Source organism: Cantharellus anzutake (genome assembly GCF_015039405.1).
Source record: "Cantharellus anzutake strain C23 chromosome Unknown EI90scaffold_22, whole genome shotgun sequence".
Taxonomy (NCBI): Eukaryota; Fungi; Basidiomycota; class Agaricomycetes; order Cantharellales; family Hydnaceae; genus Cantharellus; species Cantharellus anzutake.
The window spans coordinates 93,236-116,277 of NW_024066972.1; the positions used below are offsets into that span (position 1 = coordinate 93,236).

At 48.3% G+C, this 23,042-nt stretch overlaps 9 protein-coding genes across 9 annotated transcripts; 7 read left to right on the top strand and 2 right to left on the bottom strand.

Moving 5' to 3' along the window:
• The first annotated feature begins 737 nt into the window (after positions 1-737).
• Positions 738-1,944, top strand: EI90DRAFT_3056751 (kinase-like domain-containing protein). Its single transcript, XM_039060249.1, has 5 exons — positions 738-990; positions 1,046-1,144; positions 1,199-1,384; positions 1,442-1,510; positions 1,565-1,944. Exons 1-5 carry the CDS (start codon positions 892-894, stop codon positions 1,820-1,822), a joined length of 711 nt encoding a protein of 236 aa, XP_038916250.1. The 5' UTR covers positions 738-891; the 3' UTR covers positions 1,823-1,944.
• Positions 1,945-3,610: 1,666 nt separating this feature from the next.
• EI90DRAFT_955045 (uncharacterized protein) lies at positions 3,611-4,706 on the top strand. Its single transcript, XM_039068281.1, has 5 exons — positions 3,611-3,692; positions 3,762-3,831; positions 3,894-3,980; positions 4,047-4,239; positions 4,288-4,706. Exons 2-5 carry the CDS (start codon positions 3,805-3,807, stop codon positions 4,578-4,580), a joined length of 600 nt encoding a protein of 199 aa, XP_038916251.1. The 5' UTR covers positions 3,611-3,692; positions 3,762-3,804; the 3' UTR covers positions 4,581-4,706.
• Positions 4,707-6,566: 1,860 nt separating this feature from the next.
• On the bottom strand, positions 6,567-7,636 carry EI90DRAFT_954648 (kinase-like domain-containing protein). Its single transcript, XM_039068279.1, has 5 exons — positions 7,573-7,636; positions 7,333-7,518; positions 7,199-7,267; positions 6,928-7,131; positions 6,567-6,866 (listed from the first exon to the last, which is right to left on the bottom strand). The coding sequence occupies exons 2-5, from the start codon at positions 7,501-7,503 to the stop codon at positions 6,654-6,656; spliced, it is 657 nt and encodes a 218-aa protein (XP_038916252.1). The 5' UTR covers positions 7,504-7,518; positions 7,573-7,636; the 3' UTR covers positions 6,567-6,653.
• A 1,220-nt stretch (positions 7,637-8,856) lies between these two features.
• Positions 8,857-9,418, top strand: EI90DRAFT_3056766 (uncharacterized protein). The gene is made up of 3 exons (XM_039060250.1): positions 8,857-8,936; positions 9,043-9,081; positions 9,107-9,418. The coding sequence occupies exon 3, from the start codon at positions 9,184-9,186 to the stop codon at positions 9,370-9,372; it is 189 nt and encodes a 62-aa protein (XP_038916253.1). The 5' UTR covers positions 8,857-8,936; positions 9,043-9,081; positions 9,107-9,183; the 3' UTR covers positions 9,373-9,418.
• A 136-nt stretch (positions 9,419-9,554) lies between these two features.
• Positions 9,555-11,771, top strand: EI90DRAFT_2919579 (uncharacterized protein; the record flags this gene model as incomplete). The annotated part of the gene is made up of 3 exons (XM_039054712.1): positions 9,555-9,857; positions 9,958-11,547; positions 11,616-11,771. The coding sequence occupies 3 exons, from the start codon at positions 9,555-9,557 to the stop codon at positions 11,769-11,771; spliced, it is 2,049 nt and encodes a 682-aa protein (XP_038916254.1).
• Positions 11,772-11,907: 136 nt separating this feature from the next.
• EI90DRAFT_954808 (uncharacterized protein) lies at positions 11,908-13,090 on the top strand. Its single transcript, XM_039068280.1, has 7 exons — positions 11,908-11,990; positions 12,049-12,117; positions 12,172-12,262; positions 12,316-12,500; positions 12,533-12,675; positions 12,734-12,911; positions 12,984-13,090. Exons 2-6 carry the CDS (start codon positions 12,101-12,103, stop codon positions 12,835-12,837), a joined length of 540 nt encoding a protein of 179 aa, XP_038916255.1. The 5' UTR covers positions 11,908-11,990; positions 12,049-12,100; the 3' UTR covers positions 12,838-12,911; positions 12,984-13,090.
• A 43-nt stretch (positions 13,091-13,133) lies between these two features.
• Positions 13,134-13,358, top strand: EI90DRAFT_2885180 (uncharacterized protein; the record flags this gene model as incomplete). The annotated part of the gene is made up of 1 exon (XM_039053952.1): positions 13,134-13,358. A coding segment is annotated over one exon (225 nt), but the record flags the coding sequence as incomplete, so codon positions are not given.
• A 4,385-nt stretch (positions 13,359-17,743) lies between these two features.
• EI90DRAFT_3056777 (kinase-like domain-containing protein) lies at positions 17,744-18,955 on the bottom strand (the record flags this gene model as incomplete). The annotated part of the gene is made up of 4 exons (XM_039060251.1): positions 17,744-18,316; positions 18,377-18,580; positions 18,648-18,716; positions 18,782-18,955. 4 exons carry the CDS (start codon positions 18,950-18,952, stop codon positions 18,035-18,037), a joined length of 726 nt encoding a protein of 241 aa, XP_038916257.1. The 3' UTR covers positions 17,744-18,034.
• A 368-nt stretch (positions 18,956-19,323) lies between these two features.
• Positions 19,324-22,378, top strand: EI90DRAFT_3056782 (kinase-like domain-containing protein). The gene is made up of 12 exons (XM_039060252.1): positions 19,324-19,840; positions 19,896-19,994; positions 20,050-20,235; positions 20,297-20,365; positions 20,419-20,640; positions 20,697-20,881; positions 20,975-21,134; positions 21,195-21,248; positions 21,303-21,479; positions 21,539-21,607; positions 21,669-21,866; positions 21,917-22,378. Exons 1-12 carry the CDS (start codon positions 19,613-19,615, stop codon positions 22,100-22,102), a joined length of 1,833 nt encoding a protein of 610 aa, XP_038916258.1. The 5' UTR covers positions 19,324-19,612; the 3' UTR covers positions 22,103-22,378.
• Positions 22,379-23,042: the final 664 nt, after the last annotated feature.

The following is a 23,042-nucleotide window of genomic DNA, read 5'->3' on the forward strand; positions in this document are numbered from 1 at the left end:
GTGTCCCTCGGGACCTTTTTTTTATTTAGTAAATACGTTGCGTTTTGAGTTTTTTATTACTCAAACGTTTTCTTTGGTAATGGAAATCCATTGTACATAGTTTTCTCAATAACCACTGCGTGAAATACAACGAAACTTACGCAGAAAGCACTTGAGCAATATATCTCGGGACCTTTTTGTTTTCAAGTTAATCGGTTGCATTTTCGTTTTTTTATCATTTACACATTCCCCGCGGTTATACATGCTCATGCCAGCGGAAAAAGCAACCGATTGACTTGAAAAAAAGGGGATCCTAAGATATATTACTTAAGTGTGTTTGGCATAAGTTTAATCGTATTCCACGCAGTGGTTATTGAGAAAACTATGTACAACGGATTTCCATTACCAAAGAAAGCATTTGAGTAATAAAACACTCAAAACGCAACGTATTTACTAAAGAAAAAAAAGGTCCCGAGGGACACATTGAGACTTATTTCTGCCCAATTTACAGCCCATTCTATCCAGCCGTTGTCGAGAAAATCGTGTAAAAGGGGTAAAACCTAAAATCATGAAAAATAAAAATTATCGTTATCGCTAAAAAAGGTCCGGGCGTAATAGATATACAAACGTTTTGCAGCAAACCGCAAGTGACTAGCTTATGTGGTTGCTGAGACATGGTGCACTCTTTGTTGAGCCCTGCTTTTGGGCAACGAGCAAGGGCGGAATCAAAACGGATCACGTGACAACTAAGCCGAAAACGGCTGTAGGACCATTCTCCTGGAAGCTGCTTATGCAGCATGGTGAACCTGTTTTTCCCATTGGTCTTCGACCTCCCAAATAAGTTTAGTATGAGTCTAGAGCTTACAGCACACAAGGACCTCCCCAAACATTGCTTATTCCTTTGGATCAACTATGGCTCATAACCCGACCACTGACCCACACAATCTGGAGGGGAGGATCACGTTTGATCGGGGACATAACCCAGACCCACCAGCCTCCGATTGTGATGCAGTAAGAATGATGCGGTCACTTTGGTTGGATTTCGCTCATCTAGTGTCATGGTTAGGGCGAGGCGCTGGACCAGAACAATGTTCTCATAGAAGTCCTGCACGAGGTCGATCTTTTTGAGGAGGACTCGAAGGAGGTGGAGAGTCATTTCTTTCAGGTTTGCGGTCGATTCGTTGGCATCAGCGAGCTGCTGAATTTTTTTTCGTAATAGCGCGTAGAGCGTCAATTGAAAATGCTTCGCGGTCTAACTCATGTCAACGTTGCTGAATTCCAAGGATGGATGGTGATGCTTGAAGATGAATCTTGGCTTCGCGCGAAAGCTGTCCACGCAAGGTGTGAGGGAGGGAAAATCATGGCCTACCTCAGCATCAATGCCAATGTGGATCGTCGGGACTTGGTGGGTTTTGCCATCGGCACTCTCAGTGTGTGCCAGTTATCCCGACCCCACCCTTAGGTTCTTGGTGTTTCTCGAGGGCTTTTATATCTTCATTCTAAGGGAATAGTTCATGGGAATCTCAATCCGGTTCGCGTGCTTTGAACCGCTCATTGCGAAACCTCATAATAAAGTTTCTCCCAGAGCAACGTGCACATCGATTATGACGTCCAAAGGCGTCCCGTTCCCCGAATCAGCGGCTTCGAATCCTCGTACACGATCACAGATGATGATCCCGTCAACCTTAAAATGGAGGGCCCGTGCTCTGCACCCCTGAGATACATTGCCCCAGAAGTTATGGCGCAGCTCGGATTTCTGTGCGGCCAGAAAGGTGACATCTGGTCCTTCGGATGTACATCGTCACAGGTACTCCACGCTTTCTATGTACCGACTAGCAATTGAGATCTCGCCTATTTCAGATGCTCCTTGGCAAACGCCCTTACGAGGGTATCCAAAACGATTACCACATTCCATCGGTAGTTGCGAGACATGTGGACCCCTTCGTGTGGGATTCTGCGGATCCTTTCCATGAGGTGCTTCATAGTTGCCTCGTGCATGACCCTTCTCGACGTACTACCTCCAGTGACATCGTCGAACGTTTAGAGTAAGTCGTAGGCCCCTTCCTTCATGATGCGGAGTGAACCGGGAATTTGCTAGATCGGCCATCGCTCCTCCAAAATACAAACCCAAGCTTCTCGAAGTGAATGAACGCCGCAGAGGCTTTGTGATGACAGAGGATATCTTCCACGCCATGGCTAGCTCCACACAGCCTCCATCCATTGCAATTTCAGACGTTCACCAAGCGCTCAACGATGAGTCGGTGTTTCTTAGGGATGGCGAAGTGACCGATGTTTTTTGTTACCACCGCAATGGCGTAAGTCGAAGACCGATATCTGGTGGAGTTCATCTCGCTGATGACATCATTAAGATGGGGGGTCATGATTATCTCATTTTAAGCATCCGGCTAGGTTCAGGCTCCTTCGTGTGGGCACGGGCTGAGAGGGTCCCGAGCACGCAAGAACGCGGGATTATCGGAATCATTCTGAAGGGCTCGGCGGCATGCGATAATATCACGTTCTCATATCATGCCCCCGCTATTCGGGGCCCTGAGGATAGCCCAATCATGATGCTCCGCTGCAACAACGTCAAGCTCGTCCACTCCACCCAGTTGTTCAGCATTATTCATGATCATTCCCCGGAATATCGTGCGAGCAGTTTCAACTGCTGGTGGTTTGCTGCAGGTGAGTCCTTCGCTCCATTCGTACGAGAACATCCATTGGACCCATTAAGCAGTTAGCATCGGTGTTCTGCGTCATTTAGACCAGAAGAATGATTGGATCAAGTTTCCCGGAAAAGATTGGATTAATAGCGCTGTTAAAATAGTGAGAAGCACGAAGGAAGTAACAAAGAATGTGACGCACGAGTTTCTCTCCCCGTTCAACGTCCGAAAAGATGTGGATCTTAGCAATGAAGCAACTTGGGGATATAGTCGTGCTCCTTCCCTGCGGACGTGGCCGTCTTCCGTGTTGATGGAGCCGTCCTCTGTATTGAGGGAGGCATCTTCCCTGCCGATGCCATCATCCTCAGGGAAATATAGTCGCGATCCTCCCCTGCCAACGTGGCCACGTTCTGTGTCGACGAGGTCATCACCCGTGTCGATGGAGTCATCTTCCCTGTTGACGGGCCCATCTCTCCTGTCGAACAGGGCATCTTCCTCGTCAACGGAGCTATCTTCCCTGTCGACGGGGCTATCTTCCCTATCGGTGGAACCTTATTCTGGCCATGTTTCTGTCTACTCGCCTCCTGTCTCGGTACCAGGAGGCCTCGGGATCTCCAGCCTGGTGCGGGACGTTGTGGCAACTCATAATATCGAGGATTATAAAATATTGATTGTTGGGCATAGGTCTGCCATTTCTTCCGGGGAGTTATTGCGGAGTTTGAAAACAATATGGAGGGATCCAAGTGGGGATGATCAAGTGCAGCTCAAGGACGGGGTTCTGAAATTCTTGCAGACATGGGTATCGTTGGGGTTCCTTGACGTTTCCTTCACCTCGGAGGTCCTGAGAATTGTGGACGAGTACTCAGGCAGCCCGTCATTTGGCAATCGTCGGGAGATTGAGCAGATTCGAAATGCCCTGGAAAGACCGACAACTCTCCCCCCTGTGAAGCAGCAAACCCCAACAATTGCATCCGGGTCGAGTGTTGGGTCGACATCTTCAGGAAAACAACGAAAAATCAAGGGGGACACCTTCGACAGAATAGACCTTCTTGGGTTAGCAAAGGCTCTGTTTGAGGAGGAAATGGAAAACATGGAAAACCTTACCATGCCTCACGCCGTCAGATCGCTGATAGACTGGCAGAATCATCCAGAAGCGTTGGACTCGATGCCGTTCTCTCCCTTGGTAGGACAGGTAATTGAAGAGTTTGCTAATGCGTTCAGCCCTAAACAATCTAAGAGTCGTTCTGCATTCAGATACAAGACTGGGTGAATGAAGAGTGCCTGAATAAACGCTACGATGCTCGGCGGAAAGCCTTCCAATCGTTCTACCTTCTGGCATGTGTAAGTTGCTCCTCCCCCTCCAAATGCCTTCGTGGTATGAGAAGCCTCTAATATTTTTTTGAGTAGGAATGCGAAAAGCTAGGGAATCTTGCAAGTTCTCAGGCCATCGCCCGCGCTCTTTGTGGGGGATACATTCGGAAGTTTAACTTTATTCGGGCCCGTGCTGAAAAGTCAGCCGGAGGTTCGGAAGGGCTCCGCGAGGCACTGCAACGCCTTTCTGAACCCCTCGACACAGTCCCGGCAATAATTCCTCCGTTAGGTTTGTCAACGACTCCTCTCTAGCACTACATGCTAAAAGACCATCTAGACTACCGATTGCGACGACTTCTACCGGTGTTCCGCGACATCCGGGATAATGCTGCCACGATCAATTGGGAGGCTTGCAAGCTGTTCTATCAAAATTTGAAGCTGGTCTTTCAACAGCTCGTTCCTGCTTCTCCGGAAGCCAATGTCCCTGAGTCGTATCATAGATTTCTTCACGACAGGATGTACCAAGCGTCCTTGAATCGCTCTAACCACCAGAATCTCAGTGAGCTCCTCTTCGCAGATGAGGCCCGCGAACTGCACCAAATGAGAGCTGGCGCCGGATTCGGATTCTGACAACCGAGTTGTGGTGCCTTGCCACATTACCCCTAATCTCACTGTTCCTCGAATTCATTTGTTCTTTTGTTTGCACATGGTCTCAGCTTGATCCGGCCTACTTAGATAACAGCCTGAATTCCAGAATATTGTAATTGTATCCCTGTGTTTCCATTTCGTCTCACTACTGTCTGTCTTGATTTTAGGGTTCTGGGCTTTCCTTCCCATTTTTCTCATTGCGTCCTGAATAACTTGGTCCTTGTGTGAATCTGCATGTTGCCGAGCCCGATTTGTAACCAAGTTCTTTCGAGTGTCTACGGAACTGCGCCAGATGAGCAGCCGTGCGTTGGCCACGTCCCGGGGGCAGACCTACGTCCGAATTGGTTGAACACGGGGTGCAGTTACGTCACAAAACACGTACACATCCATGCACAGTATTCAGATGTCGAGTAGGAACCAACACGATGAATCTTCTTTACTACTTTGCGGAATGTATTCGTGCGTCGATTTTCGCGTATTAATAGTAAACAGTGGATGGGTCATGAGGCGTATACAGATGTTTTTCTCCATAAGTGGTATGTACCAAGCCTAAGTCCATGGGTAAGCAAGCAAAGGATATCCCATACGACCAAGGCTGAATGAATTAATCGGTCCCCCCAATCACCTCGCCTTACTCCTCCATTGGAAATACTCGGTTTTTTCGCTTCTAATGTCGCAGGGTAATTATGAGGAGTCGAGCCCTATTGTGACTCCGGACGTAGATTACCCTTCAAACTTACTGTCAAGCTTGCAAGATGTTAGAGGACCTAGCCGAGATGTCAGCGAGATGTCAGGGCTGACTCCAGAGCTGACTCCAGAGCAGTGCGCGATGGCATGCAGTCGGACCTACACACTCTAGCCAGAAAGGATTAACGTGTTCGATCTCGGGGATCCAAACGCCTCATTTAACCCTATGATGGAGTATGCATAATGCGTGACCTAGCTCATATTTAGGGCGAAGAGTCGTACTACGCGAAGTTCAACTCTCAGAGCCAGTGGTGCAGGCACTTTGTTCAGGCTCGCAAGTAGTTCAATCGTGCGAGCAATCAACTGAATCTTCTTCTTCTGTAACAGCGCATGGGCGACGTCTATTGTAGGTGCTTCGCGTTGTGGCTTTGCTCGAGAATCATGGATGGCGGAAGATGAAACTTGACCTCATGCGAGGGTTTATTATACCAGTCGCGGGGAAGGGATGTTACTTCGGCCTCTTTCAGCAGTGAATGCAGATTGTCTGAACTTGGTGGGTTCATCGGTGCCTCAGTTTTGCTTGTTTACATTCTTGGAGTTTCTCGAACTTCATTTTATTGGTATCGTCCATCCCGGTATGTATGACGTGTCTCGCTTATTGCGAAGCCCCAAGTTTTTCTAGGGCACCGATTATGACGTCGATACAGGCATCCCGTTCCTCGGATCAGTGGCGCCCTGATTACAGAATGGAAGCCACAATATGCTCCGCACCTTTAACGCACATGCACAGCGTTCTATCTTCTTTGCCAACAAGGAATTGGAATCTCAGGCATTTTTCAGACGCCCCCCGGTAAACATCCCTAGGAGTGCCTCTGCATTGAAGACAACAAGTCCACACATATTGCGTTCGCAGTCGCGAAACATGCTTCTCCCTATCTCTACAGACTTTTCCCATGAGGTGTTTCCTACAGCAATATATACTATCGAACGCCTGGAATACGTTGTCTCCTTCGTTCATAAATTAAAAACAAGGGTAATAATATATCTGTGCTACATTTACATCTCCCATTACACAATGAGCCCAGTCAGGATGATGTACTGTGCCAGCCGCTCCGACGTATGCATTTCCATCCCCTTCCCTCGACGACCTCGCTCTAATTTTGGCAACACTCCTGGTAGTCGCCTTGGATTGTAACTTAGAGTAGAGATTCACCGGCGTGTAAACGTAATCGACCCCCCAGACAAAGTTGTGTCGCACTTCTGATCCGTGAACCCACAGCGCAAGATCGAGCAAAAAGACCTCGCTCATGTGGTACTGAGAATCGCAGCGCTGGGAAATTGAAGTGTATGACTGAAAGATTGTGCTCGCTACGAAATTGTCAGAGTGGATCCATTCTGCTCCAGGCGTCTTGTAACGTCTCCCATATTGATTCGACCCTCAGGATCAAGATCGAAGCAGCGGACAAGAGTCTCCTCGGTAGGCTGGGTTGCTGAAGGATTAAACGGCAGTATCGTCCCGATAACTTTGAAAACGGCGAGGTCGTTCCTAATCGTGGGATATGGTGGCTCGCTGCGAAGGATCTGGGCATAACTGTCGGTCGGCTGCTAGCCTTAAACATGCCTTCAGAATTGGAGTTCATACCTCCATAGCTGTACATCCGAATGCCCAGACGTCGGTTTTTTTGTCTCGAAAAGGCTCCTCAGACTCAAACACTTCTGGCGCCACGTATCGCGCTGTTCCGAGTAGACTCGATGCATGGATGTATGTTGACGTGTCCGATACAATGAACGAAAGTCCAAAATCGCACAACTGCGGGGTTCTCCCACCACTTACGACCACATTGTCCTAACGGTGAGTTCGTATCCATAAGAAGTTGCTGATCATACCGACGTGTAACATGAAAACGACTCACGGGCTTCATATCGCCATGCACAATTTCCTCCGAATGAAGATATTCCAGACCATGAGCTATTCCGCAAATCTAAAATGCCAACCCCACGCCAATGATTAATGATTCACAGGGTGCTTGAAGGAGGATTTATATACCAGGGCCTCGCGATCAGCGTGAGGACTGCGTTTTAAAAATGTTGTAACATCCCCTTCGTCGCACCAGTCTGACACCAAACTCGGGCATAAATTTTCCGGGCTCTCGACATAGGGTATCCAACCGTGAAGCCAAACCACATGTTCGTGCGTCAACTTGCGCCACACTGTCATTTCACGAGCTAGTCGCTTGAATTACGAGTGAATGACAGTAAAATGACCATCAGGTCCCAGCCAACTTACCTTAAGGAAGGCGCCGTCAGGATGGTCAATATCGACATTCTTGAATGCCTTAATGCAAACCACACTCTAGAGATAGGGGGAAGCCACGAAAGCATGAACGATGGTTTCGAAGCGCTCGCGAAGAGACACGAACTCCGTTGTACAAACCCCTGAATATTACTCCAAACGCTCCCCATTTTTGGGTCCACCGAATATTTTTGATCTTTCCGTCAAGGTTCCGAGAGTCAACTTGCTCCAGCCTCTGGATGACAGCTTGTCGTGAGGATTCCGCTTGGTTGCTGAGGGACATGGCTTCCACACTCCGCGTAAGGTGAAGGGGATAGTGCTGTGCCGTGTGTGGGGGAATAGAATATTCTTATCTTGTAAGGCCAGGGATCACAGGTCAATAGAGCTCGATTCAGTTCAATACATTTCAGTTCGAATTGGGGCAAATGCATGTGCGTCTGTATAGCGAGACTCTTACCAAATGGCCCCAAGTGCCCGGATCTGAAATATCGTGAATGTGTCCTCCGTCACATTTGGTCTTGACTTCATATTGTGGATCCAACGAATTGTAGCTCGCATACGAGCTGCTCCAAAATTTACTACTTTCCTCCTGGCTCTTGTCCCATTCCTCCACGTTGTATGTTGGCAAAGATGTCGGACATGATATCCAGATTGACTATGGTACGCGACTCTACTGCTGACCCACACAATCTGCAAGGCACGATCGAGTTCATTCCCAGGAGTGAGCTAGACCCGACCATCCATGGGGTAAGAATAATGTGGTCACTTCGGTCGAGTTTCCCTCAGAGTCTTGTGTCACGTTTAGGGGGAAGCGCTGGACCAGAACGACGTTCTCATCGAAGTCTTGCACGAGGTCGATCTCTTCAAGGAGGACTCGAAGGGGGCGGAGGAGCGCTTTTTTCAGGTTTGCGGTTAAGTCGTTGGCATCGGTGAGCCAGCTGAATCTTCTTTTGTAACAGCGCGTTGGGCATCAATTAGAAATGCTTCGCGGTTTACATCACCCCAACATTGCTCGATTTCAAGGATGGATGGTGAAGCTCGAAGATGAATCTTGGCTTCGCGCGAAAGCTGTCCATGCGGGTTGTAAAGGAGGGAGAGTCATGGCTTATCTCAGCGCCAATTCAGATGCAGATCGTCGGAACTTGGTGGGTTTTGTCATCGGTGCCCTCCGCATGTGCCCGGCCATCCTAAGCTCGCCCTTCTTTAGGTTCTTGGAGTTTGTCGAGGGCTTTCATATCTTCATTCTAACAAAATCGTTCATGGTAATCTCAATCCGGTTCGTACGATCTGACCAGCTCATTGCAAAAGCACACGGTAAAGAATCTCTCAGAGCAACGTCCATGTCGACCACAATGCCGGTGACAGGCAACCCGTTCCTCGAATTAGCGGGTTTGAATCCTCTTACGTCGTCACCAATGATCTCGCCAACCTTAAAATGGAAGACACACACTATGCGCCCTTAAGATACACCCCCCCAGAAGTCCTGGCGCAGCCGGGAGTTCTGTGCAGCCAGGAAGGTGACATTTGGTCTTTCGGATGTACATCGTCACAGGTATTGCATGCTTTCTATGTACCGACTGGCAATTGGGATTTCACCTATTTCAGATGCTCCTTGGAAAACGCCCTTACGAGAGTATCCGAAATGATTACCACATTCCATCGGTAGTCGCGAGACATGTGGACCCCTATGCGTGGGACTCTGTGGATTCTTTCTATGAGGTACTTCGGAGTTGCCTCGTGCATGACCCTTCTCGACGTACCACCTCCAGTGACATCGTCAAACGTTTAGAGTAAGCCGTAGGCCCCTTCCTTCATCGTTTAGAGTGAACCTGGAATTCGGTACTAGATTGGTCGTCGCTCCTCCAGAATACGAACCCCAGCCTCTCGAAGTGAATGAACGCAATCTGACGGATAGATTCCAAATTGGAGATAGAACTGGAGATGACCATACGGTTGCAGGCGCGTTCCCTGGCCACATGGAAGACATCCAACAACAGCTTTCCTGTAATACACTGCCCTTTCCCTCTAATCTCCCTCATGCTGCCCGACCAGGTAGGTTCGAGCCACGCTCGCTTGTCCCTCAGCCGGAGGAAGCAAGCAGTAGCAAACGGGACAACTCACCTCTTCATGGCGAAAACCGACCTCATGGTGACAATACTCATTCCACTACGGCGGCTACTAGTATTGCTTCTGGGCTTTTCAATCGACCACCTCCACGCCAACTTTGTGTTAGGCACAAAGGAATGGGTGACGAAGGGGTGAATCTGAAGCTTCAAAAGGTGAGGGTTTGTTGATTCTTGAATCGAGTGGGGGTTAAGTGCTCACTGGAATGCCTTGCTTATGGAAAATTTTGCAACCGCCTTGCTGCTTAACGGACAGTTTCTTGATGCCCTGCCTGTCTCGGAGCGGGAAACCGTCAGCACCTTATGGTCCATGTTCAGTTCTTCGACCCACGCACATCGGGAGATCATCCTACAGGGGTTACTCACCATATGTTGTTCAAGTCAACTCTCTCTTCTTAACGAACAAGTTCCGCAATTACATTGTATCGACCCATTGCTCGCTTTTCCACGAGAGGTCTCTTTACAAGTGCTGAAGTATCTTGACGCCACTTCACTCACACGCGCTGCCCGGGTGTCGAAACTCTGGAAATCTATTGCGTATGACGACATTTTGTGGAGAAACATGTGCGAGCAACATATAGAGAAGACCTGCAAACGGTGCGGTTGGGGACTACCTTTGCTCGAGAGAAAGCGACTAAAGACACGGAAAATACAAGCCTCAAGTTCGCCCTCTCTCGGGTTCGAAAAACATCAATCTTATGATGGAGATGGGCCGGCGTCAGACGGTTTGCCTTCAACCAAACGACGCAAACTATCTGAGTCTCCAGATCTCGCGCCACAATCGAGCCTAACAGCGTACATCTCCGCTACCCAAGACACTCCGACAAGACCCTGGAAGGAGGTGTATAGCGAGCGGGCAAAAGTGGAGAAGAATTGGCGTCATGGGAAGTACTTCGTGTTGACCCTGAAGGGCCACTCGAATGGCGTTATGTGTCTGCAGTACAGCGAAACGCTCGACCATCCAAATTTCCCAATCCTAATGACAGGGTCATTCGATCGGACTATTCGCATATGGAATGTAGAGACCGGTCGAGTGATCGGATGTCTTCATGGTCATCAAAGGGCGATTCGCGCGTTACAGTTTGACGAAGCGAAACTCATCACCGGATCCATGGATAAGACGCTGAAAATCTGGAACTGGCGAACCGGAGAATGCATACGCACCCTTGAAGGGCATGCAGAGGGTGTTATCTGCCTGATTTTCGATGATGATGTGCTTGTGAGCGGGAGTGTTGATGCTACAGTGAGAATTTGGGATTTCCGAACCGGAGGGTTCCATACGCTTCGTGGACATCGGGACTGGATTAATTCCGTTGTACTTTGGGATGGGAAACCTGTCCCAACGCCTGGCGATCAGTGCGATGTGCCTGATATCGATTCGAGGAAATTGCTTTTCAGTGCTTCGGATGATGGAGCCATCCGCTTATGGGACCTGTCGACGAGGGAATGTATTAGGGAATTTTCCGGGCATATGGCGCAAGTGCAAAGTATCAAACTCGCATATGTTGACGACGACGGTGGGTCCGAGAGCGGATCGATTAGCAGTCTTCATCTTGGCCCTCCCGTTACCCGCCCTGTTACTCATTGGGAGGAAAGGGCCGCAGCGCATCTGAACGAGGGGGGATCCACATCCCCTACCTCCACTACTGTCGGGGAACACTTTTCTCCACGGAAACGTGGCCCCTATGCTGTTCTGATGTCGGGAAGCTTGGACAACACGATGAAGATGTGGGACATAGAATCCGCAACCTGTCTGAAGACATATTTTGGGCATACCGAGGGCTTGTGGGCTGTTGATGTAGATAAAAGACATCTAGTATCGGCTAGTCATGATCGAACAATCAAAGTGGGTTTCAAATGCTTATTTGACGCCATTCAGAACTAATGCGAGTATCCTCTCTGGCGATACAATAGATCTGGAATCGCGAAGAGGCGCTATGCAAGCATACTCTTGTCGGGCATCAAGCTGCTGTGACGTGTCTTAAACTCACCGATGATAAAATCTTTTCTGGTAGCGATGATGGAGACATCAAAATCTGGTGTTTCAGCCCCGAAGCTGAAGGTTCCTGACTGGCAATAGCTAACCCTGGCTTGAATTTGGTCCTTTCCATTCCCCCCCCGTTTCCCCATGGAATAATTTTGCTAGCGCCAATCCCCCCTCCTAAGCATTGTGATACCATACATCCTGATCTGGCCTGATCTTTGGGAAGTCGTAACATAATTTTGATGGAGGGATGGGTGGTAGGCAGGTGGGACTCCTTCCCAGTTGCTCACTCCGAGGTTTAGTTGGTGGGATCTGCCATCGGTGCCTTCAGCATGTGCTGGCCATCCTAAGCTCCTGCTTTAGGTTCTTGGAGTGTGTCGAGGGCTTTCATATCTGCATTCTAACGAGATCGTTCATGGTAATCTTAATCCGGTTCGTATGATCTGACCAGCTCATTGCAAAAACGCATGGTAAAGAATCTCTCAGAGCAACGTCCACGTCGACTACAATGTCGGTGACACCCTCCAGAAGTCCTGGCGCAGCCCGGAGTCCTTCCTTCGGGTGTACATCGTCACAGGTATTCCACGCTTTCTATGTACCGACTGGTAATTGGGATCTCGCCTATTTCAGATGCTCCTTGGAAAACGCCCTTACGAGAGTATCCGAAATGATTACCACATTCCATCGGTAGTCGCGAGATATATGGACCCCTATGCGTGGGATTCTGTGGATCCTTTCTATGAGGTGCTTCGGAGCTGCCTCGTGCATGACCCTTTTCGACCTGCCACTTCCAGTGACGTCATCAAACGTTTAGAGTAAGTCGTGGGCCTCTCCGCTCATCATCCAGAGTGAAGCTGGGATTCGGTAGATCCGCCGTCGCTCCTCCAGAAAACAACCTCCAGCCTCTCGAAGGGAATGAACGTAATCTGACGAATAAACTTCAAATTGAAGATAGATTTGGAGATGACTATATCAGTCAGCCGGTTCCAGGTGCGTTCCCTGGCCCATTCATGGTCCCATCATTAAGTGGCTTGCGTTTGGACGGCAGTGCACCCAGATATACCAGAGCCCTCTAATGGTATCTGGCCGCTGCGCAAATCGCGCATTGGCTTGATGATGATTGGCCGAGCTTGCGAGGCGTTGTTTCACTGATTGCACCGGAGGCCATTCTGGCAACTGCATGCTACTGTCTTGGAGAATATCAAAAAAGTATGAGATGGTCGAAGGTGTGTCCTGAATTTGAGAGGAAATGCACAAGTTAGGAAGGGATGAGGCACTGACTTGAACTTGTCACAAAGGGTGGACCTTGGCCCATTCATACTTTGTCCCCATGAATGCATGGTTTCTTCGACCCATCAAAAGGAGGACAAGGAGAAGCGGTAGACCCAAACCACTTGCAGTAATACCCCGGCATAATTAAGAAGACAGGGAATTCTAGAAAGGCCGCAATAACAAAGAAGGAAATTCTTGACAGAATCAAAGGCAATGCGTTTTCGAAATTTATCATTGTCCTTCAACTACTATGGTTTATCATTCAATACGTCGGACGATGGGCAAGCCATTTGCGCAGATCGCAACTCGAGACAATGACGTTGGCATATGCAGCATTGGGTCTTTTTGTGTACGTGTTGTGGTGGCATAAACCCGTTAACATTCAATTCCCAATCCATGTGATGGAAGCAGAGCCTTCCGTTCCTCCGACTTCCGAGAAACCAACACCTAAAACGGAGACTGATGCAGATTGCGAGTGCACCCCAAACTCACCACCATATTTACAGCAATCTTTGCGGGAATTCTTTGCCTTGCCTCATTTCCCTTTCCGACACGCACGGAGATGATTCTATGGCAGGCTTCAGCAATATCTACTACAGTGGCTCCTGTCTTCCCAATTATGTTGTTCATATGGGGACCGAGGGACCCTGGTAGCCTTGGGTCACTACTCATATTACTCATATTACTTGTTTATTTCGCTGCGCGGGTTATCTTGCTTGTTCTCACCTTGCATTCACCTCTGCCTGATCCATACCAGACCCCGTCTTGGTCGTCATTTATCCCGCATCTTGGATAGCTGTGTATGTATCGCGCTTCCGGTCAAAATTGTGTTTTACATAATACAGGAAACAACACAAGTTATGCATGAACAAACGCGTCTTGCGTTCCGTCTGCTCTTTACATCTGCATGTGAACCAGAAACTCAGGCTGGGACTGTTGGAGAACAGCGCATATTGTTAGTCTTGGAGTAATCTCAGAGGTTTGCTATGGGTAAAAATGTTGAACCGTTGCGAAAAGGGTTAGTCGAGTGGTCCACAGCGTACAACTAACCAAGAAACAAGAGATTTCAACATTATTCAGCAGCAGGCAGTGGCGAAGGCACACGTCGGGTTGAAGTCCCAGCCCAATTGTACCGTTTCTGACGTCGCTTTAGCGCCGATTGAGGGGTGCATGGTTGCTGGACAGCGAATACGAATACGGCCCCACTGATATAGATTGGACAAGAGGATAGTGCGCAATACGAGGGTGTAGAGGATCATGGCGAACACCCGACAATTCTGCTCGCTGCGATCTTTTTCACCCGTTCGATGCCCGTCCGATGACAAAAGACGATGCACAGAGCGTTTTTCGCCATTTTAGGGATGTATGAGCGCAGGCAGGGAGATCTGAGGGTCAGTGTACAAGCAAGCAGGGAGGGGAATTGCGTGTCAGTGCGTAATGCAATACACCATTTGGGTAAGATGGTTTGATGGGGGACTAGGAAGGTGTATGGCTGTCGATGTATGGCACGGAATCGGAGCGGGGGATTGGCTTTTGTAGCAGATGAACCAAACAACCACGAGTACTGGCAGTGCTAGGTGCGACCTCCGGCCCTCTGCCACGGATAAGCCCCAAATCCTCACGCAGAATATACAGAACGGCCTGGAGGAACCGTTACTCTACGTAGACGGTGTACTCAGAAGGCTGGGTTGATTGAAGGGATCCCTGTCGTTAACCATGGTGCACTAGCGACGCGCTAAGCACTTTCAGTTAAATATAAAGAGATGTCCTTTTTAATGATATCTGTAATGGGATTGGAGGCGAACGTAGGGCATTCTGTTACCTGCACAGCAGGTCACTCCCCGGTGTTAATATTACGTGAAAACTGACGCTGAATCTGACGTGTTCACCCATTTAGTTGCTGTTTGGTCATCTGATGCAATTGTTAAATTCAATACAAATTAAATTCCTAAGCAATACAGTTTTGCTACCCATGGGAGTTGTGAAGGGGTTTTGCAATGTTAACAATTGCACTAGATAACCTTTCGTGGTGCAATGATAACAAATGGGGAGAACATTTTCTTGATCCCATTGCAGAAAACTACAAGGTAAACGGTTGAGAACTGATATAAAGTATAGGGGACATTTGTAGGCGTTCGTTTAAAAAAACTTGATGAAAAACAAACAAGATTTGACAAAGATACAAATGTACATGCTTTTTTGTTGTGAAAAATTGTGAAAAACCATCCCACTGCTTCATACATCCTCATTCGCGATGTGTGCCAATGATACCAAATAACAAAAGAGTTAGTGAAAGCCTATTTGCAAAATATGACGGGAAATGAATGCAAATTGACAGAGATACTTATGTATATGCTTTTTTTTTGAAAAAATGTAAAAACATGTTCCACTGCCTCATAAACACTGACTTGCAACGTGCGCCCATAATAACAAATAACAAGGGTGTTATTACAAGCCCATTGAAAGAAACCTGACAAAGAACGAATGATAATTGACAGAGATACTAATGTACATGGTTTATTTGTGGAAAAATCGCGCTACTTCCTCATACACGCTGATTCATGACTTGCACTAACAATACCAAATGGATGAAAAGTTGGCACAAGCCCATTGCAAAAATCTGACAAGAAACGGTCAAGAACTGACAGAGATACAAATCCAGTGTCAGCTCCGCGCATGATCTGTGCGTGGGAAACCGCCTCCAGCACTTCATAGATGTCTTAAAAATATGTAAAAATATCTAGTACTTGCGCTGATAATATATCAAATGGTATGAAAATTTATAGAACATTTGGTGCTGTATTAAGCAAGATATAAGATTAATACCATACAGTTTGTGTGTGGGAAATGAGCAAAATCGCCATAATCTCCTCAGGATCACTGAACTATGAGTTGAACTAATAGTACAGAATGTAGAAGACATTGAGACACATCCATCAAAAAAAACCAAGGAGAAACGGATGAGAATTGACAGAGATATGATAAGTTTATGTGTAAATCATGTGTATATGTTCAGTTTGTGTTAGAACTAGCGGATTCGGACGACTCCGGAATGGAATCGGAGACTTATCATGGAAGGACCTTGGCCTCAGCGACTCATGCGGAGCGCTGTGCCATTGCTGGTTGTCCTAGGGGTCCCTAATTTCGGATCTAGCAGAGGGAAAGTCTCTTGGGGGAATTCAAGTTGATTTCGGACTGAGGTTACAAGTTACTAGGTACTTTGTATATAAGGAGGGGTCCGGAATCAAAAGGAACAAGGGTAGGACGAAAGGAGACAAAGGGAGATGGAAAGAGGAACAACACCGAGGGTCAAGTGTTTGACTCAATGGTGTTTCCCAAAGGAGGAATGAAGGGCCAAGGCCCAAGAAGGAAGGAAGGAGGATGGGAGTCGGGAATGGCTAGCTGACTGAATAGAAAGGAAGCAGCAGCCCAAATAGGAATGAGGGAGAATAGCGGAATTGAAATGGACAATGCAATAGTTGCAAGGTCCGGAGTAAGTCCGGAAAGTCCGAACTCGGAGGTTAAACTCCGGAATATTGGCAAAGGTAATTAAATGGAATGAGCTAACCAATACAATGGGTATAAGCGGAGGTGGGGTCAAAGTCCGAGGTCGGAGCTAAGACCGGAGGTTCCGGAGACGAGACGTGAACGGGATACCGGAGCGGAGGTCCGGAGTTGGGAGCATAGGTTTTGCGTACTCGTCTGGAAGGTGTCGAGGTTGGGGTCGGACCCGGAATGTTCCGGAGTCGGACCGAAGGTGGTGTCCTAGCCGGAGGTGGGATAACCTCTTGGGAGTCGGCAAGGAGAAAGTGATGGGAGGGAAGTAGGGCTCTGGAAGTCGGAGTTCGGAGTTCCGGGAGCCCGGGGCGGAGGTCGGGATTGTATGGATATGACAGTTTGAGGAAATCCACATAAACAAATGAGTTTCACGATACATATATATCTTTTGCAGTTTTGCAGAGTTTCTTGCTTTGTTTCCCTCCTCTCCACTTTGTACTTTTTTTTTGTCTTCCATGTACCAATGAAAATATTTTCAGAGCTGTGCAGGGGACACATGCAATGCATGCACTCTAGTTAGATGCAGGGCTGGGAATGATGCCAACGACAGATTTCGGGCTTACCAAATATGCCACCTATGGCAATAAATAGGACGTAGAGCCATGCCCAAGGAATATAGGGCAGGTCTGTAGTGTAACATACGGTTATCCTAGTGTTGAAGACGTCGATCACCAACCCGGCTTTGGCCGAGAGCCCGTTTTGGGGACATGCACAATTGAATTGGTTCTCACGGTGATCACAATATGCTCCGCACCCTCAAGGTACATTACCTGCATAGCAGAGTCACTTCCCCAACCCACAATTACGTAACTTCTGACGCTGAAAACGTGTGAATATTTTCTCTGGTCATTCATTTATTTCGGTTATATCGGTTATTTCTTCTCTCCAGTACAACACTCATGCATGTCACTGTTCGAGTACGGCAGCGAGGCTAGGAGGGGGAGACAAATAAGACATAAGAATGATGACGAAGGGAGTTGTAAGATGAAAGCAGTGTGATGAGTAGACAAAGGAAAGCTCTTACACATCGAAGGGGCCGGGGATGCTATCTGCTTGAAAGTATTGTAAGTCTTTTGGATTAAAATTTATGCTAAATTAATGCATGCACGCTGTGCAGGTTTGGCGATGCAAGGCGAGCACTCTAGTGCACATATCTTCTGTGCCAACAATTGGAATCTCAGCCATTTTCAGACGCTCGGTAACTAGGAGAGCCTCTGTTCATGTGAGCAAGGGTAATGATATATTTTGTCCTACATTTACATTTCCCACTTACACAATGAGCCCAATCGCCACCTCCAGTCCAGGATGATGTACTGTGCCAACTGCAAGCCCACTCTTTCTTTGCCTTACCTGTTCCGAAGTATGCATTTGCATCCCCTTCCCTCGACGACCTCGCTCTAATTTCGGCAACTCCTGGTAGTCGGGATTATCACTTAAAAGTAGAGGTTCACCGGTGTGTAAACATAATGGACCCCCAGACAAAGTGTGTACAGCGCAAGATCGAGCAAAAAGACCTCGCTCAAGTGCTGAGAATTGCAGCGCTGGGAAATTGAAGTGGATAACTGAAGGATTGTGTTGCTGAGGAATTGTCAGGGCACCCACTCCTGGACCCATTCTGCTTCAGGCGTTTTGCAACGTCTCCCATATTGATTCGACCCTCGGGATCAAAATTGAGGCAGCGGACAAGAATCTCCTCGGTAGGCTGAGTTGGTGAAAGATCAAACGGCGGCGTCGTCCCGATAACTTTGAAAACGGCGAGTTCGTTCCTAGTGGTGGAATATGGGGGTTCACTGCGAAGTATCTGGGCACAGCAGCCAGCTTCTAGCTTCAAACACGCCTTCATGAAAATTGGTATTCGTACCTCCATGGCAGTACATCCGAATGCCCAGACGTCGGTTTTTTCGTTTCGAAAAGGCTCCTCAGACTCAAACACTTCTGGCGCTAAGTATCGCCCTGTTGCGAACATGCTCGATGCATGAAGAAATGTTGTCTTGTCCGATGTGATAAACGAAAGTCCAAAATCACACAACTGCGGGGTGCTCTTATCACCCATGACAACATTGTCCTGACGGTGAGTTTGCATCCATAAGAAGTTGCTGATCACCCCAGTGTATAACATAAGAATGACCCACAGGCTTCATATCGCCGTGCACTACTTTTTTCGAATGAAGATACTCTAGGCCACACGCTATTCCGCAAATCTAGGATGTCACCCCCACGCAGATGAGTCGTGGTTCACATGGCGCAAGTTAGATGATTCACGTACCAGGGCTTGGCGATCAGCCTGAGGGCTGCGCTTTAGAAAAGTTGTAACATCTCCTCCATCGCACCAGTTTGACACCAAGCCCGGGCACAAAATTTCCGGGTTCTCGAGGTATGGTATCCAACCGTGAAGCCGGACCACGTGGTCGTGCGCCAACTTGCACCACACTACCATTTCACGGACTAGTCGCTTGGTTTGCCAGTGAATGGGAGTGAAATGTTCATCATGTCCCGGTCAACTTACTCTGAGAAAGGGATCGTCAGAGCGATCGATATTCTGGAAAGCCTTTATGCAAACCACATCCTGGAGATAGGGGGAGCCAGCTTCAATATGAACAATGATTCGGGGCGCTCGCGAAGAGACACGAACCTCCTTGTACAAACCCTTATATATGACCCCAAATGCTCCCCGTTTTTGGGTCCAACGGATATTTTTGATTTTTCCATCAAGGTTCTGAGAGTCAACTTGCCTCTCCAGCCTCTGGATGACAGCTTGTCGTGAGGATTCCGCTCGGCTGAGGGACATGGCTTCCACTCCGCGTGAGGTGAAAGGTCCCGCGTGTGAGGGAACAAGATATCCTTATCTTGTAAGGCCAGAGATTACAACTAAGGCAGGTCATTCTTGTGTCGCTTGATTCGGAGACATCGGCTGGTGCACTGCAATGCCAATAGAGCTCATCAGCTTGAATTGGGGCAGTCATGCAACGACCAAATCAGGTCTTACCAAATGGCCCCAAACGGCCGGATCTGAAATATCGTGAAGGTGCCCTCCGTCATATTTGGTCTTGACCTCCCGAATAAGTTTCAAACGCATGGTGTGGGTCCAACGAATTGTATGCATGTAGCTCACATAAGGGCTGTTCCAAATATCCTACTTTCCTCCAGACCACATTTCGCTCCTGCCATCCCTCCACATTGTGTGCTGGCCAAGATGTCGGACCCCGGGTCGTCTTCTATGATGCCTAGATCGACTGTGGTAGACGACTCTACTGTCGACGCACACAATCTACAGAAGAAGATCGAGTTCATTCCCAGGAGTGAGCTAGACCCGACCGTCCACGGAGTAAGCATAATGGGGTCACTTCGGTCGGATTTCCTTCATCTTGTGTCACGTTTAGGGAGAAGCGCTGGACCAGAACGACGTTCTTATCGAAATCTTGCATGAGATTGATCTCTTTAAGGATGACTTGAAGGAGGCGGAGGAGCGCTTTTTCCAGGTTTGCGGTTAAGTCATTGGCATCGACGAGCCAGCTGAATCTTCTTTTGCAATAGCGCGTCGGGCATCAATTGAAAATGCTTCGCGGTTTAGATCACCCCAACATTGCTCGATTTCAAGGATGGATGGTGGAGCTCGAAGATGAATCTTGGCTTCGCGCGAAAGCTGTTCATGTGGGTTGTAAAGGAGGGAGAGTCATGGCCTATCTAAGCACTAATCCAGAGGCAGATCGTCGGAACTTGGTGGGTTTTGCCGTCGGTGCCTTCAGCATGTGCTAGCCATCCTGAGCTCGCCCTTCTTTAGGTTCTTGGAGTTTGTCGAGGGCTTTCATATCTTCATTCTAACGAGATCGTTCATGGTAATCTTAATCCGGTTCGTACGATCCGACCAGCTTATTGTAAAACGCACGATGAAGAATCCCCCAGAGCAACGTCCATGTCGACTATAATGTCGGTGACAGGCAGCCCGTTCCTCGAATCAGCGGCTTTGAATCCTCTTACGTCGTTACAGCTGATCTCGTCGGCCTCAAAATGGAGGACACGCACCATGCGCCCTTAAGATACACCCCGCCAGAAGTCCTGGAGAAGCCCGGAGTTCAGTGCGACTGGCAAGGTGACATCTGGTCCTTCGGATGCACATCGTTGCAGGTATTCCATGCGTTCTAGTATGTACCAGCTGATCATCGGAATCTCACCCATTTCAGATACTACTTGGCACACGTCCCTACGAGAATATCCGTAACGAATTCCACATTCCATCCGCAGTTGCGAAACATGTTTCCCCTTATTCATTGAACTCCACGGATCCTTTCTGTGAGGCGCTTCAGAGCTGCCTGGCCCGTAAACCTTTTGAGCGTAGCGTCATCGGTAGTGTTGTCCAACGTCTCGAGTAAGTTGTTTCCCATGCAAGACGAACCTTGGAATTCGGCAGGTTGGCCATCACGCCTGCTTCTCAGTTATCTCTATCCCTTCCATCTCACAGATTGAAGACCATGTCGTTGAACGAACTGGAATCCGACCTCATGATGAGGATGTTGCAAACTAACCTTCCGAATCTCGACGGGGTGGTAAACATCCCGACCGTATGGCGTATCCAAGCAGGCGGGTCATTTAGTACGATATACAAAGGGATCTACAAGATGGTTCGTATCCCCTTACAGGTGCTCCGGACCATTAAACTGCCTTCCCCCATATCTTTCCAGAACGAGGTTTGCATAAAGAGTTACTACAGCACACATCTCCGCGAGAACGAGAGGGTAAGCCGACTCGGTCGTGATGGGCATTTCCCCCCTATTCACTCTCAATCCAAGATCATTCGTGAGATGAAGGTATGGTTCCGGCTGAGCCATCCAAACATAGTTCAGCTTCATGGCTGGATATCACCTATCGAGAGCCGCCTCCGTCTGAGCTCTGTGTCAAACTGGTGCAACGAAGGGAATGTTCAAGAGTTTCTAAGTCGCCATCCTGATGCTAAGCGCCAAGCCTTGGTGAATATGACTCTGCGCCGTATTAATTATTGCTCACCTGTATGAGGATGACATTCTAGATTCGCGGAGTAGCTTATGGCGTGGATTACCTTCATTCGCTGAATGTAGTACATGGCGACATTAACCCTGTAAGTTACACATCGGTGCCACTTAATCTGCACTTTTCATTGAGTACGCTTCCATCGTCAGTCGAACATCGTAATGAATGAGGATGTACCACAGTTGTGTGGATTTGCGTTATCGTTCATTCTACATGATCCGTCAACATCCCTTGACCACGATGCGTTCGGGACTCTGAGATACCTAGCACCGGAAACGTTCAAGGATGAGGTTTGTATCAAAAACAAAGGAACCGATGTATGGGCATTCGGATGTACAGCCATGGAGGTATGAATACACATGTTAAAGGCCTGTTCGGGACTGACAGCTACACTCAGATACTTTCGGGTAAGCGGCCACACTCCATGCAGACCGGCGTCGCCCTCTTCCGTGCTATTGAGCTGGAGCCGCCGTTCACCCTTCCAGCAACGCAGCCTATCGAGGCGACTCTTGTCCTCTGCCTCAAACCCAATCCTGAGCATCGAATCGATATGAAGACCGTTATCGTATCACTGAACCATTGATTCGGGTTACACGTTGTAGAGGCTCTTTTTATTGGGTATATTATTTATAGCGGGTACAAGGAGCATGGCGGGCTCGATCTGTCGAATCCAAACCGGGAATGAGGAGTGGGCTTGTAAGCGCAGCGCTGCGATCACCGAAAGCGGCATCCTGGTTGCATAATTACATGTATGATGCTGGACTTCGTACGGGAGGCTTACTGCCCACGAAGAATGCATACAGACAAGTTTCTGGAAACAGTCAAAATAGCTGATATACCAAATGGACAAAGCCCACATGTGTCTATCATTCGAAGGTGATGACCCACTTTCCGGATGCCCCCCAGATAGAACCCGAGGGATTGGCGATCTCATTCAACGAAATAAACTACTGGATTAGCGAGGCACGCACACAATACGTTGTATCTGAATTTTTCATCTTGGGGGTGCCCTGAAAGCATTGCGAACGACTAGAGAGCCGAACCCATCTCAGTTGCCCCCCAAGGAAGTTCCAATCTTTTGTGATTCATCTCCCTGATCGCTAAATATTTAGGGTCGTGATGGAGGCCATATGAAGTGTAGTTCTCCACGAGATGTGAGTACGCTCAAGCCTGGCTTTCATTTGGCCCTAGAGCAGAAATCGAGTCCTGCCCCTGCTGGACGAAGAACTAGCCATGCCGCTGCCATTGACATTGTTCGCAATCACTCCCTGCGGCTGCAAGCTCCCTCTCACCATTAAGCTATATTCTAGACAGTATATAAAAAGACTCCAATAGTGGAGTCTTTCCTGTCGCAATGAACGGACACCATAGTGCATGACCTTAATGGTTGGCAAGAGGTCGAAAATGGGCAACCAGTCCAGGACTCGTCTGAGATGTGCCCCGGGCTTATCTTAGGATGTTGCATGTTCATTTTGTCACTTCTCGAGGAAGCGTCGGATCCAGCGAGTATGGGGTCCCACACA

Excerpts from the sequence above, each read along its gene's own strand:
- EI90DRAFT_3056751 (XM_039060249.1), top strand. The coding sequence starts at position 892 with ATGGCTCATAACCCGACCACTGACCCACACAATCTGGAGGGGAGGATC. Across the intron at positions 1,145-1,198 it reads TGGAGAGTCATTTCTTTCAG|CGCGTAGAGCGTCAATTGAA; the intron begins GTTTGCGGTCGA and ends TTTTCGTAATAG. Across the intron at positions 1,511-1,564 it reads TTCATGGGAATCTCAATCCG|AGCAACGTGCACATCGATTA; the intron begins GTTCGCGTGCTT and ends AGTTTCTCCCAG.
- EI90DRAFT_955045 (XM_039068281.1), top strand. The coding sequence starts at position 3,805 with ATGCCGTTCTCTCCCTTGGTAGGACAG. Across the intron at positions 3,981-4,046 it reads CGTTCTACCTTCTGGCATGT|GAATGCGAAAAGCTAGGGAA; the intron begins GTAAGTTGCTCC and ends TTTTTTGAGTAG. Across the intron at positions 4,240-4,287 it reads GGCAATAATTCCTCCGTTAG|ACTACCGATTGCGACGACTT; the intron begins GTTTGTCAACGA and ends AAGACCATCTAG.
- EI90DRAFT_954648 (XM_039068279.1), bottom strand. The coding sequence starts at position 7,503 with ATGACAGTGTGGCGCAAGTTGACGCACGAACATGTGGTTTGGCTTCAC. Across the intron at positions 7,268-7,332 it reads ACGCTGATCGCGAGGCCCTG|ATTTGCGGAATAGCTCATGG; the intron begins GTATATAAATCC and ends TTGGCATTTTAG. Across the intron at positions 6,867-6,927 it reads TCGGATGTACAGCTATGGAG|ATCCTTCGCAGCGAGCCACC; the intron begins GTATGAACTCCA and ends AGTTATGCCCAG.
- EI90DRAFT_3056766 (XM_039060250.1), top strand. The coding sequence starts at position 9,184 with ATGCTCCTTGGAAAACGCCCTTACGAGAGTATCCGAAATGATTACCAC.
- EI90DRAFT_954808 (XM_039068280.1), top strand. Across the intron at positions 12,263-12,315 it reads TCGGGTGTACATCGTCACAG|ATGCTCCTTGGAAAACGCCC; the intron begins GTATTCCACGCT and ends CGCCTATTTCAG. Across the intron at positions 12,501-12,532 it reads GACGTCATCAAACGTTTAGA|AGTGAAGCTGGGATTCGGTA; the intron begins GTAAGTCGTGGG and ends CTCATCATCCAG.
- EI90DRAFT_3056782 (XM_039060252.1), top strand. The coding sequence starts at position 19,613 with ATGCATGTAGCTCACATAAGGGCTGTTCCAAATATCCTACTTTCCTCC. Across the intron at positions 20,366-20,418 it reads TTCATGGTAATCTTAATCCG|AGCAACGTCCATGTCGACTA; the intron begins GTTCGTACGATC and ends AGAATCCCCCAG. Across the intron at positions 21,135-21,194 it reads ACAAAGGGATCTACAAGATG|AACGAGGTTTGCATAAAGAG; the intron begins GTTCGTATCCCC and ends ATATCTTTCCAG.